This window comes from Lepus europaeus, chromosome 5 (assembly GCF_033115175.1).
Source record: "Lepus europaeus isolate LE1 chromosome 5, mLepTim1.pri, whole genome shotgun sequence".
Lineage (NCBI taxonomy): Eukaryota > Metazoa > Chordata > Mammalia > Lagomorpha > Leporidae > Lepus > Lepus europaeus.
The window spans coordinates 135,579-148,974 of NC_084831.1; the positions used below are offsets into that span (position 1 = coordinate 135,579).

At 67.9% G+C, this 13,396-nt stretch overlaps 2 protein-coding genes across 2 annotated transcripts in view; one reads left to right on the forward strand and one right to left on the reverse strand.

Annotated features, from left to right (window-relative positions):
• Positions 1 to 7,716, forward strand: part of AGRN (agrin) — a 26,567-nt gene extending 18,851 nt beyond the window's left edge. Inside the window, exons 18-36 of the mRNA XM_062190241.1 lie at positions 103 to 438; positions 524 to 661; positions 1,065 to 1,192; positions 1,283 to 1,397; positions 1,485 to 1,604; positions 1,679 to 2,008; positions 2,120 to 2,312; positions 2,456 to 2,671; positions 2,787 to 3,004; positions 3,092 to 3,226; positions 3,460 to 3,556; positions 3,636 to 3,800; positions 3,912 to 4,023; positions 4,458 to 4,574; positions 4,654 to 4,846; positions 4,933 to 5,020; positions 5,867 to 6,091; positions 6,362 to 6,465; positions 6,675 to 7,716. Of these exons, the coding sequence (XP_062046225.1) occupies positions 103 to 438; positions 524 to 661; positions 1,065 to 1,192; positions 1,283 to 1,397; positions 1,485 to 1,604; positions 1,679 to 2,008; positions 2,120 to 2,312; positions 2,456 to 2,671; positions 2,787 to 3,004; positions 3,092 to 3,226; positions 3,460 to 3,556; positions 3,636 to 3,800; positions 3,912 to 4,023; positions 4,458 to 4,574; positions 4,654 to 4,846; positions 4,933 to 5,020; positions 5,867 to 6,091; positions 6,362 to 6,465; positions 6,675 to 6,832 (3,188 nt within the window). The 3' untranslated portion in view covers positions 6,833 to 7,716. The remainder of the gene's footprint in view (positions 1 to 102; positions 439 to 523; positions 662 to 1,064; positions 1,193 to 1,282; positions 1,398 to 1,484; positions 1,605 to 1,678; positions 2,009 to 2,119; positions 2,313 to 2,455; positions 2,672 to 2,786; positions 3,005 to 3,091; positions 3,227 to 3,459; positions 3,557 to 3,635; positions 3,801 to 3,911; positions 4,024 to 4,457; positions 4,575 to 4,653; positions 4,847 to 4,932; positions 5,021 to 5,866; positions 6,092 to 6,361; positions 6,466 to 6,674) is intronic.
• Positions 7,717 to 11,219: 3,503 nt separating this feature from the next.
• On the reverse strand, positions 11,220 to 13,395 carry RNF223 (ring finger protein 223). The gene is made up of 2 exons (XM_062190244.1): positions 13,175 to 13,395; positions 11,220 to 12,287 (listed from the first exon to the last, which is right to left on the reverse strand). The coding sequence occupies exons 1-2, from the start codon at positions 13,385 to 13,387 to the stop codon at positions 11,556 to 11,558; spliced, it is 945 nt and encodes a 314-aa protein (XP_062046228.1). The 5' UTR covers positions 13,388 to 13,395; the 3' UTR covers positions 11,220 to 11,555.
• Between the last annotated feature and the right edge of the window lies 1 nt (position 13,396).

Consider the following 13,396-nt stretch of genomic DNA (forward strand, 5'->3'; position numbering starts at 1 on the left):
GCCCGAACGCCTCCGCCCCGGAGCTGGCCAGGAAGACCAGGCCCTGCCTTGACCCCAGCCCCAGCCCAGCTGGCCCGCACCCCAACCTCCCTCTCCTTGCAGAGACTGTGGCTCCCGGCACCCGTCCACCACCTGTGTCCGCGACCCCCCCGGGCCTCGTCCCGAGCGAGGCGCAGCCGCCGCAGCCCCCCGGCACCCTCCCCCTGGTTCCCAGCAGCACCCTCCGGAGCCAGCCCACGCCTCTGCCCTCATCACAGCCTCGGACCACCGCCAGCATCCCCAGGACCACGGCGCTGCTGGTGCTGACCGTGCCCCCCACAGCGCCCCCGGCGGCAGCCGGCCTTGCCACATCTGCCTTTGGTGGATCCGGCAGCACCGACGGGAGTGGCGACGAGGAGCTGAGTGGGGACCAGGAGTCCAGTGGCGGGGGCTCAGGGGGTGAGCGGAGGCTGGGCGGTGGGGCTGGGGGAGGAGCAGGACCCCAGAGGGGCCCCTCAGGCTGGGCTCAGACGTACGTCCCTAGGGCTGGAGCCCCCTGAGGGCAGCAGCGGGGTGACCCCCGGGCCGCCGATTGAGAGGGCCTCCTGCTACAACTCGCCTTTGGGCTGCTGCTCGGACGGCAAGACACCCTCGCTGGACGCACAGGGCTCCAACTGTCCCGGTGAGTGGGCGGCCGGGGCAGGGTGGAGCTGGAGGAGCAGCCTGGATATGGCTCAGGGTGCCATCCCCACCGTGGCAGCAGGTCGGTACTGGCCTCGACACATGCGTGTGCAGGTCTTGAGGACCCAGCACACGCATGCACACGTGTGGGTGCCCAGGACCCTATGCCTAACCCGTCTCTCTCGTTGCAAGCCAGCCCGGGGCACTTGGTCCCAAGGAGTCCACCTGGTAACTGGTGCCAGCCCTGTCCCAGGGTCCCCACTAACCTCATGACCATCCGACTAACCTCCATGGCCTCTGCACCCACCTGGCCTGCTGCTGGGGCCTGTGCCCGGGGCCGGCCTGGGAGGCCAGGCGGGTTCCAGGCAGGTGCCATGCTGGGCCTAACTGCCACTCCCCCACAGCCACGAAGGCGTTCCAGGGCGTGCTGGAGCTCGAGGGGGTGGAGGGGCAGGAGCTGTTCTACACCCCAGAAATGGCCGACCCCAAGTCAGAGCTGTTTGGGGAGACAGCCCGGAGCATCGAGAGTGCGGTAGGCAGGCGTGTCCTCCCAACTTGGCCTGGGGGAGGGGCCCACGGGGCAAGACGGCCCCCAGAGCCCTCGCCTGCTCCCTGCCCGCAGCTGGATGACCTGTTCCGGAACTCCGATGTCAAGAAGGACTTCCGGAGCGTCCACCTGCGGGACCTGGGGCCGGGCAGGTCTGTCCGCGCCATTGTGGACGTGCACTTTGACCCAAGTGAGCCCCCACCCTACGTCCCTCCTGGGAGGCAGTGGGTGGGGGCTGCTGGGGTCCCCGCCAGGCTCAGTGCCGGCTCCTCCCCAGCCACTGACTTCAGCGCTGCCGACGTGGGCCGAGCACTGCTGCGGCAGCTCCAGGCGTCCCGGCGCCGGGCTCTGGGGGTGAGGCGGCCACTGCAGGAGCACGTGAGGTTCATGGACTTTGGTGGGTACCTGTCCCCTGCCGCCATCCCACCCCGGCCCCCTCCCACAGACTTTGACTGCTTCCCTTCCCCTCAGACTGGTTCCCTGCCTTCTTCACGGGAGCCACGGCAGGAGCCACGGCTGTTGCAGCCACAGCCAGAGCCACCACTGTGGCCCACCAGCCTCCCTCTGCTGCGACGCCTCGGGCTCACACCAGCCGGCCAGTGGCCCGGGGCACAGCACCCCCCACCACACGCCGGCCCCCCCCCACCGCCCCTGGCCGTGTGCCTGGCCCCCGGCCTCAGCCCCCAAGGCCCTGTGACTCTCAGCCCTGTCTGCACGGGGGGACCTGCCGGGACCAGGACTGGGGCCAGGGCTTTACCTGCAGCTGTCCGGCAGGCAGGGCCGGCACCCTGTGTGAGAAGGGTAAGGATCACCCCTGCTGGGGGGGCGGAGCCTGGGCTCTGGGAGGGGAGGGGAAAATTTCAGGGCGATGGGGTCCTCGCTGTGCCTCCAGCCTGCCCCTGTCCCCTGCAGCTCTGCGCCCCCCTGTGCCAGCCTTTGAGGGCCACTCCTTCCTGGCCTTCCCCACGCTCCGCGCCTACCACACGCTGCGCCTGGCCCTGGAGTTCCGAGCGCTGGAGCCTCGGGGGCTGCTGCTCTACAATGGCAATGCCAGGGGCAAGGACTTCCTGGCCCTGCTGCTGCTGGATGGCCACGTGCAGCTCAGGTGGGCAGGGCGGGGGCGGGGCTTGCAGCTTGGTGATGAGGGCACAGGCAAGGTGCAGGCAGCTCGTTGGGGCAGGCAGGGCAGGTGCAGCTCGGGGTGGAGGCGGGCAGGGCGGGGATTCTGAGCACTTGCTTCCACCCCAGGTTTGACACAGGTTCAGGGCCTGCGGTGCTGACCAGCTCAGTGTCCATCCAGCCGGGCCGGTGGCACCGCCTGGAGTTGTCACGGCACTGGCGCCGCGGCACACTCTCTGTGGATGGCGAGACCCCTGTTCTAGGCGAGAGCCCCAGCGGCACCGACGGCCTCAACCTGGATACAGACCTGTTTGTGGGAGGCGTCCCAGATGACCAGGCTGCCGTGTGAGCAGGGGGACAGTGGTGTGGCCTGGCCCTGACCTTGGGGCTGGCACTGCTGGTGTGCTGAGAGGATCTGCCTGGTCCTGACCCCTGGCCTCAATCCCCTTCCTGCTTGCAGGGTGCAGGAGCGGACCTCCGTCAGGGTCGGCCTGAAGGGCTGCGTCCGCCTGCTGGACGTGAACAACCAGCGGCTGGAGCTGGGCGGCGCTCTGCAGAGCGCCGGCGTGGGCGAGTGTGGGCCACACCCCTGCCTGCCCAGCCCCTGCCATGGTGGGGCACCGTGCCAGGCGCTGGAGGCCGGCGCATTCCACTGCCAGTGTCCACCTGGCCAATTTGGTGAGGGTGGGGCTGGTGAGGGGGTGGGAGGCCAGGTGCCTGTGGGTGGGTCTTGGGCCACCTGGGACCCCACTTGTCTCCCTCCAGGCCCCACCTGTGCTGATGAGAAGAGCCCCTGCCAGCCAAACCCCTGCCACGGGGCCGCCCCCTGCCGTGTGCTGCCTGAGGGCAAGGCCAAGTGCGAGTGCCCCGTGGGGCGTGGGGGCAGCCTCTGCCAGACAGGTGGGCTGTGGGCTCTTGGGAGGGGTGGGGGAGTTGGGGCCATGTGTCCGGTTGAAACTGTGTGTTGGGTTGGGGCCGTGTGTTGGGTTGGGGCTGTGTATTGGGTTGGATGGTCACATTGGGGCTGGGTGTTGGGGCCGGCATTTGGGTACCAGTTAGGTGGGCTCAGGGCAACTAGGGTTAGGGTTAGGTTAGGTCTCTGTGACCTTGGACCCCCATCTCTTCCTCCACAGCCTTGGCGCAGGACAACACCCGGCCCTTCCTGGCCGACTTCCATGGCTTCTCCTACCTGGAGCTGAGAGGCTTGCACACATTTGATCGGGACCTGGGGTCCGTCGGGCAGATGGGGGAGGTAAGGGAACAGTTATGGAGGGAGGGGCCCTGCTGACCCCAGCCCCGCGTGAGCCAGGGAGAAGATGGCGCTGGAGGTGGTGTTCCTGGCCCGCAGCCGCAGTGGTCTGCTGCTCTACAACGGGCAGAAGACGGACGGCAGGGGGGACTTTGTGTCCCTGGCACTGCACGACCTCCACTTGGAGTTCCGCTATGACCTGGGCAAGGGGACTGCGGTCATCAGGTGGGTTGGCGTGGCCATGGGGTCTGCACCAGGCCCGGGGCCTGTGGCAGGTGTCACTTGGGTCCTGGGATGGTGGAGCAAGAGCCTGCTCATGGTGCCCCTCCCTGCCAGGAGCAAGGAGCCGGTCACTCTGGGCACCTGGACCAGGGTCTCGCTGGAGCGAAACGGCCGCAAGGGTGCCATGCGTGTGGGCGATGGGCCCCGTGTGCTGGGGGAGTCCCCGGTGAGTGCCCCAGCATGGGGGGGGTCTCTGGTGTGAATGGCCACCTGGGTGTCATGGGCAACGGGCCCCGTGTGCTGGGGGAGTCCCCAGTGAGGGCCCCCGTGTTGGGGGGCCGGGCGAGGGTCTCTGGAGTGAATGGCCGCCTGGGTGTCATGTGTGCCACGCGTGTGGGCAAGGGGCCTGGTTGCCCTGCCTCTCACTGGGCTGTTCTCTTCCGTCCGTCCTGGGCCTCTGTCTGTCTCCTCTCTGCCCCACTGCTCTCTGGCTCTTGCTCTGCAACCCCCACCCGCCCTGCGGACCAGAAATCCCGAAAGGTACCGCATCCTGCCCGCCGCCTGCACCTGCGCCCCTAGAGCAGCTCCCCCTCCCCGCCCTCTGCGTCCTGCGCTCTGTGCCCCTCTGGCCTCCCCTCACTCACCCCATGCCCCCCGCAGGTGCCCCACACCGTCCTCAACCTGAAGGAGTCGCTCTACGTGGGGGGGGCCCCCGACTTCAGCAAGCTGGCCCGAGCAGCTGCTGTGGCCTCTGGCTTTGACGGTGCTGTCCAGCTGGTGAGTGGGCAGAGCCCCATCCCCCCGGGGCGAGCACCTGGCCGGACAGGTCGGGGCCCTCACCGATGTGCCCGCCTAGGTCTCCCTGAACGGCCACCAGCTCCTGAGCCAGGAGTACGTGCTGCGGTCCGTGGACGTCTCGTCCTTCCTGGACCACCCCTGCATGCGAGCCTTGGGCCACCCGTGCCTCCATGGGGCCACCTGTCTCCCCAGGGAGGCCGCCTACGACTGCCTGTGTCCAGGGGGCTTCTCAGGGAGGCACTGTGAGACAGGTGAGGCCGGGGGCAGGGAGCTGCGGCTGGCGGCAGGGCTGGGGGCCCACAGCTGCCTGGCCCGTCTCACCCTAGCTGCCCCGCAGGGCTGATGGAGCGGTCGGCGGGGGACCTGGACACACTGGCCTTCGATGGCCGGACCTTCGTCGAGTACCTCAGTGCTGTGACGGACAGGTAGCGAGCCCCCCGGACACCAGGCACGCGTGTCCTCTGCTGTCCGTCTGTCCTGTCTGTTTGCCCCCTCGGCCCAGTGTCCACCCCACCTCCTTCTTTCTCACTGTCTCTGTCTTTGTTTCCAAGCGAACTGGCCAATGAGATCCCAGTGTAAGTAGCACCCAGTCCTGCGCCCGCCCCTCACGCTCATTTTTCACTGTCCCCACTGCCCCCACGCCTGGGTCCTGAGCCCACCCAGGGCAGAGGGTCCTGCCCTGGTGCAGGAGGAGCTGGGGCACTCCTGCTGAGTGGGCAGCGGGGACGGTGCCCTGGCTTAGCCACTTCGTCCGTGCCCTGCGTCAGGCGTGTGTGTGTGTGTGTGTGCATGCATATGTTGGGCATCTGGGGCCAAGGCAGGAGAGCCCTCAGCTTCCACTCCACGCCACCCCATGCCTCACTCTTTGTCCATCCAGCCTGGGCCATGCCTACCGGCTGTGTGCACATGCGTGTTACATGTATGTCGTTGCCAGGCTCCCTGGTGGGTAGGGCCAGTGGGTCATGCATGCCTTCGGTGGACTCCTGCTGGTGCCCCCTCCCGTGTGGGGTCTGTCCCCTCCTCACTGCTTCCCTCTCTTCCTGCCTCTAAGCCCTGAGACTGCAGATTCCGGGGCCCTCCACAGGTGAGCCCGTGGCAGTGCCCGGCCTCGCCCTGCCGCCTGCCCATCGCCATCGCCCTGGGGTCACCTCTTGCCACGCCGTCCCTCTGTCTGTCCCTCTCCTGGGCCGCGCTGTCCCTCTGCTCCCCCCGTGGCCTCTGCCTCCTGCCCCCGCCCGCCCGGAGGCCTGACCGCCCCCTCCCGCCCACAGTGAGAAGGCGCTGCAGAGCAACCACTTCGAGCTGAGCCTGCGCACGGAGGCCACCCAGGGGCTGGTGCTGTGGAGCGGCAAGGCCACGGAGCGGGCAGACTACGTGGCCCTGGCCATCGTGGACGGGCGTCTGCAGCTGAGCTATGACCTGGGCTCCCAGCCGGTGGTGCTGCGCTCCACCGTGCCTGTGAGCACCAACCGCTGGCTGCGGGTGCGGGCACACAGGTCAGTGCAGAGCCCCGAGCACAGCGGGGCGGCAGCAGTACTTGCCTGGCCCCTGCCTGGCCTCAGGCGCCGCCATGGTACCAGGCAGGGCCGAGTGGAGTGAGGAAGGTGGAGGCTCCTGCTCTGCTGTTGCCCCGGCGTGGCCTCTGCCTGAGCCTGCCAGGCACTTCCCCTGCCCCAGCCACCAGGGCCTCTCTGGGATCAGGCTCTGAAGGAGGTGGGAGTCCCGATGGAGCCCCTGACCATCTCATTCCGCCCCCCCCCGGCCAGGGAGCAGAGGGAAGGTTCCCTGCAGGTGGGCAACGAGGCCCCAGTGACCGGCTCCTCCCCTCTGGGCGCCACGCAGCTGGACACAGATGGAACCCTGTGGCTTGGTGAGTGTCCAGGAGAAGCTGGGGGACAGGAGCCAGGAGGGACTCTGGTCCCCTGGGGTGGGGGCAGAGTCAGCCCCATCTGGACAGCTGACAGGGGTGGGGCTGTCCTCCCTTCCATGGCCTGCAGTCCCCAGGGTCCTCACATAGCCGTCCGGGGGCAGGGCCATCCGCCTGCCCACCCCCAGGACTTCCTGCTGTCTGTCCTGCAGGGGGCCTGCAGAAGCTGCCCGTGGGCCAGACCCTGCCCAAGGCCTACGGCACCGGCTTCGTGGGGTGCCTGCGGGACGTGGTGGTGGGCCAGCGCCCCCTGCACCTGCTGGAGGACGCGGTGACCAAGCCGGAGCTACGGCCCTGCTCCGCCCCCTGAGCTGACCCTGCAGTTACCCCTCCCTGCTGTAATTATTTTCTATTTTTGTAAACCTGTTGCTTTTTGATATGATTTCCTCGCCTGTGTGTGGGTGGAGGGACTGCTGGCGTGGGCCGCCTTCCGTCCAGCAGCTGAGCCACAGAGGCGCCTGGTGCCGGGGACCTGCGGGGCCGGCTCAGCCACGGCCTCGGCACAGGGCTGTGTCCCCGGGCCAGTCATGTGTTCTTGGGCCCCCACATCACCACTGCGTCCCGGAGCAGGCACGGCCACACCAGCCCTGATGCACTTCTTGGTTCTTGGTGAAGCTGCTCCTCCGTCCTCCATGGGCTGTGGGCCAGCCTCGGCCCCAGGCAAGCCTAGACCCCAGGGCCTGGCTCTTCCCTGGCTCCTGTGCCAATACTGTGACCTGAAAACAGCATTCCTGTTGGGGTCGCACTCCACCCGCCTCAGGGTGCTGGACAGCCGAGCCCTGGCCCAGCCCATCCAGCCGCCCCTGCCCAGCAACCTGGATGTGTCCGTGCCCCCTACACACTCGGGAGCCCTGGAAGGGAGTGGGATGAGAACCCCGGGCCGGCTGGCATCCTTTGAGGGACCTCGGCCTGCCCACCAGCCATGGGAGCTGTGGGTTGGTTTTGATTGACACGTGGAGCAGCTGAGGGACGGTTGTCCTTACGGCAGGACGACCGGGGCCGTGGCAGGGCGGCAGCGCTGGCTGCAGAGTCCCGTCCCCTGCCCCTGCCCTCGACCCCCAGGCCAGTGGTCTCGGGAGCAAGGCAGGAAAAGGGGGGTGGAGCAGGGGTGGTGGGGGCCGAATGGTGTCATGTTACTAACACCCCCCATATGTGTCTGTGTGAATCACCATGAAATAAAGTATGGAAACTTGAGAGGTGGGCTTGCGTCTCCTCCCAACCACCAGGCCCCTGTCCGTGGCTTTTTGCTCAGCCTCGTGGCACGGCTGTGGCCTGATGGACTCGGTGGCCCTGTGCTGGTGGTTGCTGGGTGCCCTGCTGTGGGCACCCCGGGGGCCTCCCAGTGCACACAGACCCACCTCGGTCTGTCTGAAGGGGGGCAGTCAGGGCTTGAGGGGTGGCAGGCAGCGTCTCCACAGGCCTTGCTGTGCAAGTGGACACCTGTCCAGGACTGGCCTCGACCTGCTCCCAGTGGGGGAGGGCTGCCCTCAGACTCCTGTGGGCCGAGCAGCACAGGTTCAGTGAGACGCCCGTGAGCCGAGCCCCCGTGACATCCTCTCCCCTTTCTTGTTCCTTCAGTGACTGCTCTGAGCAGGCAGGTGTCAGGTGTGGGGGCGGGGGGCAAGCAGGAGAGCCCAGCAGTGGGCACCGGGCAGGCAGCTGCACTCCAGGCAGCTGGGCACAGGCCGACCCTGGCCTCAGGGAACAGCCGACATTCAAAGCCAGACCTCCGTGGAGAATGGCAAGTACCCATGTCCTGAGGCTGGGCCCAGTGTGCCTTTGTCATAAAGAGGACACACAGGCGTGGCCACTGGTCAGGGCAGGGATGGGGCACAGAGCTCGAGGTGGGAGGGGGCTGAGGGCCCAAGGAAGAGGGCATCAAGCGGGAGACCAGCCCAGACGTGGCCATGTGAACGGGGGGCCGGGCAAGGCCCGTGTCCTGGCCTGGAGGGGTCCCCTGCTCTGGGTGGGGCCCCAATGTGGGCCACGAGGCAGGGCTTGGGCAGCTGTGAGCCCCAGTGTGGAGTCCAGGAGCTGAGGGCACAAGGAGAAAGGCAGGGGCTGGGCCCGAGGCCAGGGGAGTGGCTCCAGCCCAAGGGACCACCAGGGCAGGTGCAGGTCAGGGGTCAGAGGCTGCAGGGCCCTGTGAGAAGGGGCCTTTGTTTCCAGGTGAGGACCTGCAGTGCTCCTCCGAACCCCCAGGGGCTCAGGGCAGGGGTGTGTCCCTGGCTAGCCGGCAGTTCCCAGTCCCATGAAGGGGCCCTGCGCCTGGGTGGGTGATCCCAGCACACAAGATTTATTAATTTACTTGAGAAGCAGTGTTAGAGAGAGAGAGGTCTTCTATCCGCTGGTTCACTCAAATGGCTGGAATGGCCAGGGCTGTGCCAGCCAGGAGCCAGGAGCCAGGAGCTTCCTCCAGGTCTCCCACATGGGTGCAGGGGCCCAAAGACTTGGGCCATCTGCTGCTGCTTTCCCAGGTCATAGCAGAGAGCTGGATGGGAAGTGGAGCAGCCAGGACTGAACCAGTGTCCATATTGGATGCTGGTGCTGCAGGTGTGGCTTAACCCACAGCGCCACAGAGCTGGTCCAAGGAGGGGTCACCGTATGACTCTGAGTGGCTGTCTCCTGGGTCATCTCTGGGTACTTGCAGCTTTTCCCTGCCCAAGCTCAGGCAGCGAAGGAGACCCCTGCCTCCCCACCACCTCTCCAAGCAGCACTTGGGCGTGAGGGTCTTCGGGTCCCTGGAGGGCGGGGAGTGCGGCTAGAGGGGCAGCTGGCGGCCTGACACGGGGCCTCACGGGGACCTGAACCCATGGAGTGGTTTTGCAGTGGAGACAGGTGGGGTGGGTTCTTGTCTTGGCCCAAGAAAGAATTCGGATGTGGGGCCGGCACCATGGCTCACTTGGTAAATCCTCCACCTGCGGCGCCGGCATCCCATATAGGCGCCAGGTTCTAGTCCCGGCTGCTCCTCTTCCAGGCCAGCTCCCTGCTGTGGCCCGGGAGGGCAGTGGAGGATGGCCCAAGTGCTTGGGCCCTGCACCTGCATGGGAGACCAGGAAGAAGCTCCTGGCTCCTGGCTTTGGATCGGTGTAGCGCCGGCCATGGCGGCCATTTGGAGAGTGAACCAGCAGAGCAAAGACCTTTCTCTGTCTCTCTCTCACTGTCTATAACTCTACCTGTCAAATAAAGAATTCAGATGTGAGAGAGCAGTGGTCAGCAAGGCAGCAAGGTTTAATGGGGTGGGGCGTCCACCAGAGCAGATGCGGCAGAATCGGGGGCGGGGAGAGAGCGGGCCGAGCCTGCTCAGACAGGGACAGCAAGGCCGCAGGGTTAAATGGGCAGAGTGCACCTGGCAGGCCATGCGGGCGGCTCAGCAGAGAGCGGAGTGCTGCGACTTCAGACCGGGCTCACGAGGGCCTGGGGCCCAGCTCTTCCCGCGTTTCTCCTGCAGGACACAGTGTTGGCTGAGTGGCAATCAGGTGAACGTCCTCCCAAGGGTCAGTACTCAGTGCTGTCAGACTGGGGGCCCACCTGGCAGAGGTGTGCCAGGAGGACCAGGGAGGCTGAGCGAGGCCGGCAGGAGCTCCGTGCGGCTCCAGCCGGCCCGGCCAGGACGCCACCCTCGCTCAGGGCATGGGGCTGGTGCCTGCCAGGGAGGCGCACGCGGCTCTCGCCCTAGAACCAAGGCTTCTGGTTCGTGGCCGCGTGGGCGGATGCAACGGGTCCGAGCGCAGGCCAGGGCCGCTGTGGGAGCCGCGGCAGAACGTGCAGGGCCCCCGCGGGGCTCCATGCTACTCCGCTGCTTCGGTGGCTGCCGTGTTCTGCCCCTCCCCCCAGGGGGCACACTCGGGCCTGGCTGGGCAGCGGTCACTGAGGTGGAGGCCCCGCGTTGCCGCACACCGCTCCCTGGGATCCCAGGTGGACCCCGCCCCCAGCCGACCCCTGCGCCCAGCTGCCCCGGGGCGGATCTTCCCAAAGCTCAGGGTCTCCGAGGGCGGCCCCGGCGCCTGCGCACCCCGCAGCCGCTGCCGCGACCACGCGTGCGGCCCCACCGCCCGCCAGCGAGCCGCTGCGCCCACGCACGCGGGAGGCGGGATCAGCGAGGCGTCGCCATGGTGACCGGAGGCCGCGCGCCAGAGGTGGGCGGGGCCGTCCAGCCGGCGGGGTTGCGGAGCCGCCGCCTCCCCTCCCCGCCCTCCCGCGTCCCGGGCGCTAAGGCCTCGGGAGCCCCGCGTCGGAGCGCGCCCGCGACCCCCGCCCACGCCGGGCGCCCCTGGCCCTGCCGCTTTCAGACTCCCAGGTGAGGCGAGGACGGCGTCGCCCGCTGGGACGGGCGGCCCCACTGGCGGGGCCCTCGGGAGCGGCTCCTCGTCTTGGGGCCGGGGTTGACGGGGTCCCGGGGTGTGGCCGCAGCGAGGGCCTCGGCGGGATGCGGTGATCGGGACACGCCCTGCGCCTTCGCTGGCCTTGGCCCCGCGGGCCGCCCCTGCCCACTTTCCCTGAGCCTTGCGTTCCCGCGCCCGGTCTGCGGTGTCTCGGGGTGTGGCCTCCCCTGGGGCAGGCGCGGGCCCCAGACTGTCCCCGCACACCCGCAGTCCGCATAGCGTGGGAGTTGGGCTCGGAACCCGGGAGTCTTACCCGCAAGACCCCTCAGCAGCTGACCATGGCCTGCGCACGGGTGAGAACCACTCCCCAGATGTGGATAAAAAACTATTTATTTAAAAATGTTCAGTTCCCAGGTGGGAGGGCGCGGGGGCTGGCCCGTCCGGCAGGGAGGGGGCCAGCCCTGCTGGGGAGGGGTCTGCGGCGAAATGTGAGAATGGAGGGCGGTTCACAGTGTGCACGGTGAGAGGGGCCGGGGCAGGCTCTGGGCCCGAGAGCTTGAACTTCTTGGTGTTGGGAGACCCTGCTGCCCATCCCGCCGGGTCTCCGGGGACGTCGGGGCTCCCTTGCAGTCTTGGAGGGGACTGAATTCCTGCGGCTGCCAGTTCGGAGCTGAGGAGGGGAAGACAGCTGTCCCAGGCGGAGCGGGCCTAGGTGTTGGCCAAAGGCCCGAGAGAGAGGGCCGCCGAGGTTGGGGGGGCTGCCGGGTGCCGGGGGAGGCAGCGCAGGCTTCCAGTCTTGAGCGCGCACTGCACGGGCCAGAGCACCACACAGCTCAGCAGCAGCAGCAGCAGCGACACCAGCGCCAGGCGCCGCCAGTCCCAGCAGCGCGCCCAGCAGCGCTCTAGACGACCGCGGCGGGGGGCGGGGCCGGGCACAGGCGGGGCACACTCGGGAGGCTTGCGGAGGCCCACATCCACGCACACGACGCCCGGGACCGCGCGGCCGGGTGTGGCAGGCAGTGGCCGGGAGCAGAGCTTGGTGCCCTCGAGCCACACGGGCTCCTCGCGCCGCAGGTGCACCGGCATCTTGGCCTGCAGCTCCTGGCTGGTGCGCAGCGCGGGCGCCCCGGCGGCCGGCACGGCCGTGGGCTGCCTGCAGAATGGGCAGGGCACGGTGTCCCCGCCAGGGCGGCCAGCGGGCTGGGCGGCCGCCAGCCGGGCCAGACACTCCAGACAGAAGACATGGGTGCAGGCCAGCTCCTTGGGCGTCTTGAAGACGTTGTCGTAGCCTGAGAAGCAGATGGAGCACTCCAGCGGTGAGGCCACCTTCTCTGAGCCAGGGGTACCAGGGGACCCGGGCTCCCCGGCTGTGCAGCTGCTCTGGCGTGGGGGTGGCACTGCCGTGTGCCACACCTGCTGGCCTGAGGCCATGGCTCTGAGCTAGGGACAGAGACCACAGTGAGTGACCACAGGCTGCCCTCTCCCTCCCCACTTTGCTCAGCACCAGCCCCACAGATCCCAGGGAAGGGCACTGCCCACCTAGGGGCACTTCTGGAACATTCTGCTTGCAGGTGCCACACCGTGGGTCCTGTGCTGTCCCAGGCAGAGAGAGGCCTTGGGGATGGAGGCAGGGGGCGTCGTGCAGATGCCCCCGCCAGCTCTGCCATCCAGGAAGTCCTGGCTTTACTGTCCTCTGAAAGGCTGGGCCCAGATCATGGTGCTTAAAGCTTGGGGTGGGGGGCGGTGCCTTAGCACAGGACCCCCAGCCCAGAGCCAGCTGGCCAGGGGCTCCTGTGGGGTGTGGCTCACAGGCAGCCTGTGGTTCTGGGTCTGATGAAGTCAGCTTGGACTCCAGTGTGGGCCTGGTTTGCGGGCAGCTGTGTGTGGAATGGATCTGGGGTCCGAGCTGAACAGGGGCGGGAGAATGGTTTAAGCCTGGAGCCCACAGGACCAGCAGGACTGGCTGGCCGTAAGGGTCTGGTACCAGCAAGGGGTCAGGCCAGTCACAGAGCTGCCTGTCAAGGAGGAAGGGGCTTCCCCCTCCTCTGAAGGGTGCCCCCAGCCCCCTGCCTGTGCCCAAGTCTCCACCACTTCCTACGGAGGATCCCCAGGGCAGCCCTCACACTGCCCACTCATTGGAAAGTCCCAGGTGCTGCCGAGTCACCTCCGTGACTTCACGTGACGTCACTGGTGTCACGGGGCCCCAGGCATCCAGCATGTGGAGTCACCACACCCTGGGGACAGCAGCAGCCACCTCGGAACTGTCCCCAATCCCCCCACCCTCAGCCCGCACAGGTGAAGGGGGGCACAGGCTGAGCTGAACTTACCTGGTGGCCGGGGGTCAGTGGCTCCTGGGCATTGTCCGTTCTGGCCACAGCTGGGCTTTGAGGCTCTGGGCTCCTGGGCTCCCCCGGGCTGGGCCTGGCCTCTGCTCCACCTGGCAGGTGTCCCTCCAGGAATGGCCGGCTGCCAGCAGCTGTCCTGTGGCACTGGTCTGGCAAGCCACCCTCTGCCGTGTGTGCTCCGCCAGTTCCGGGCATGCGGCTTGT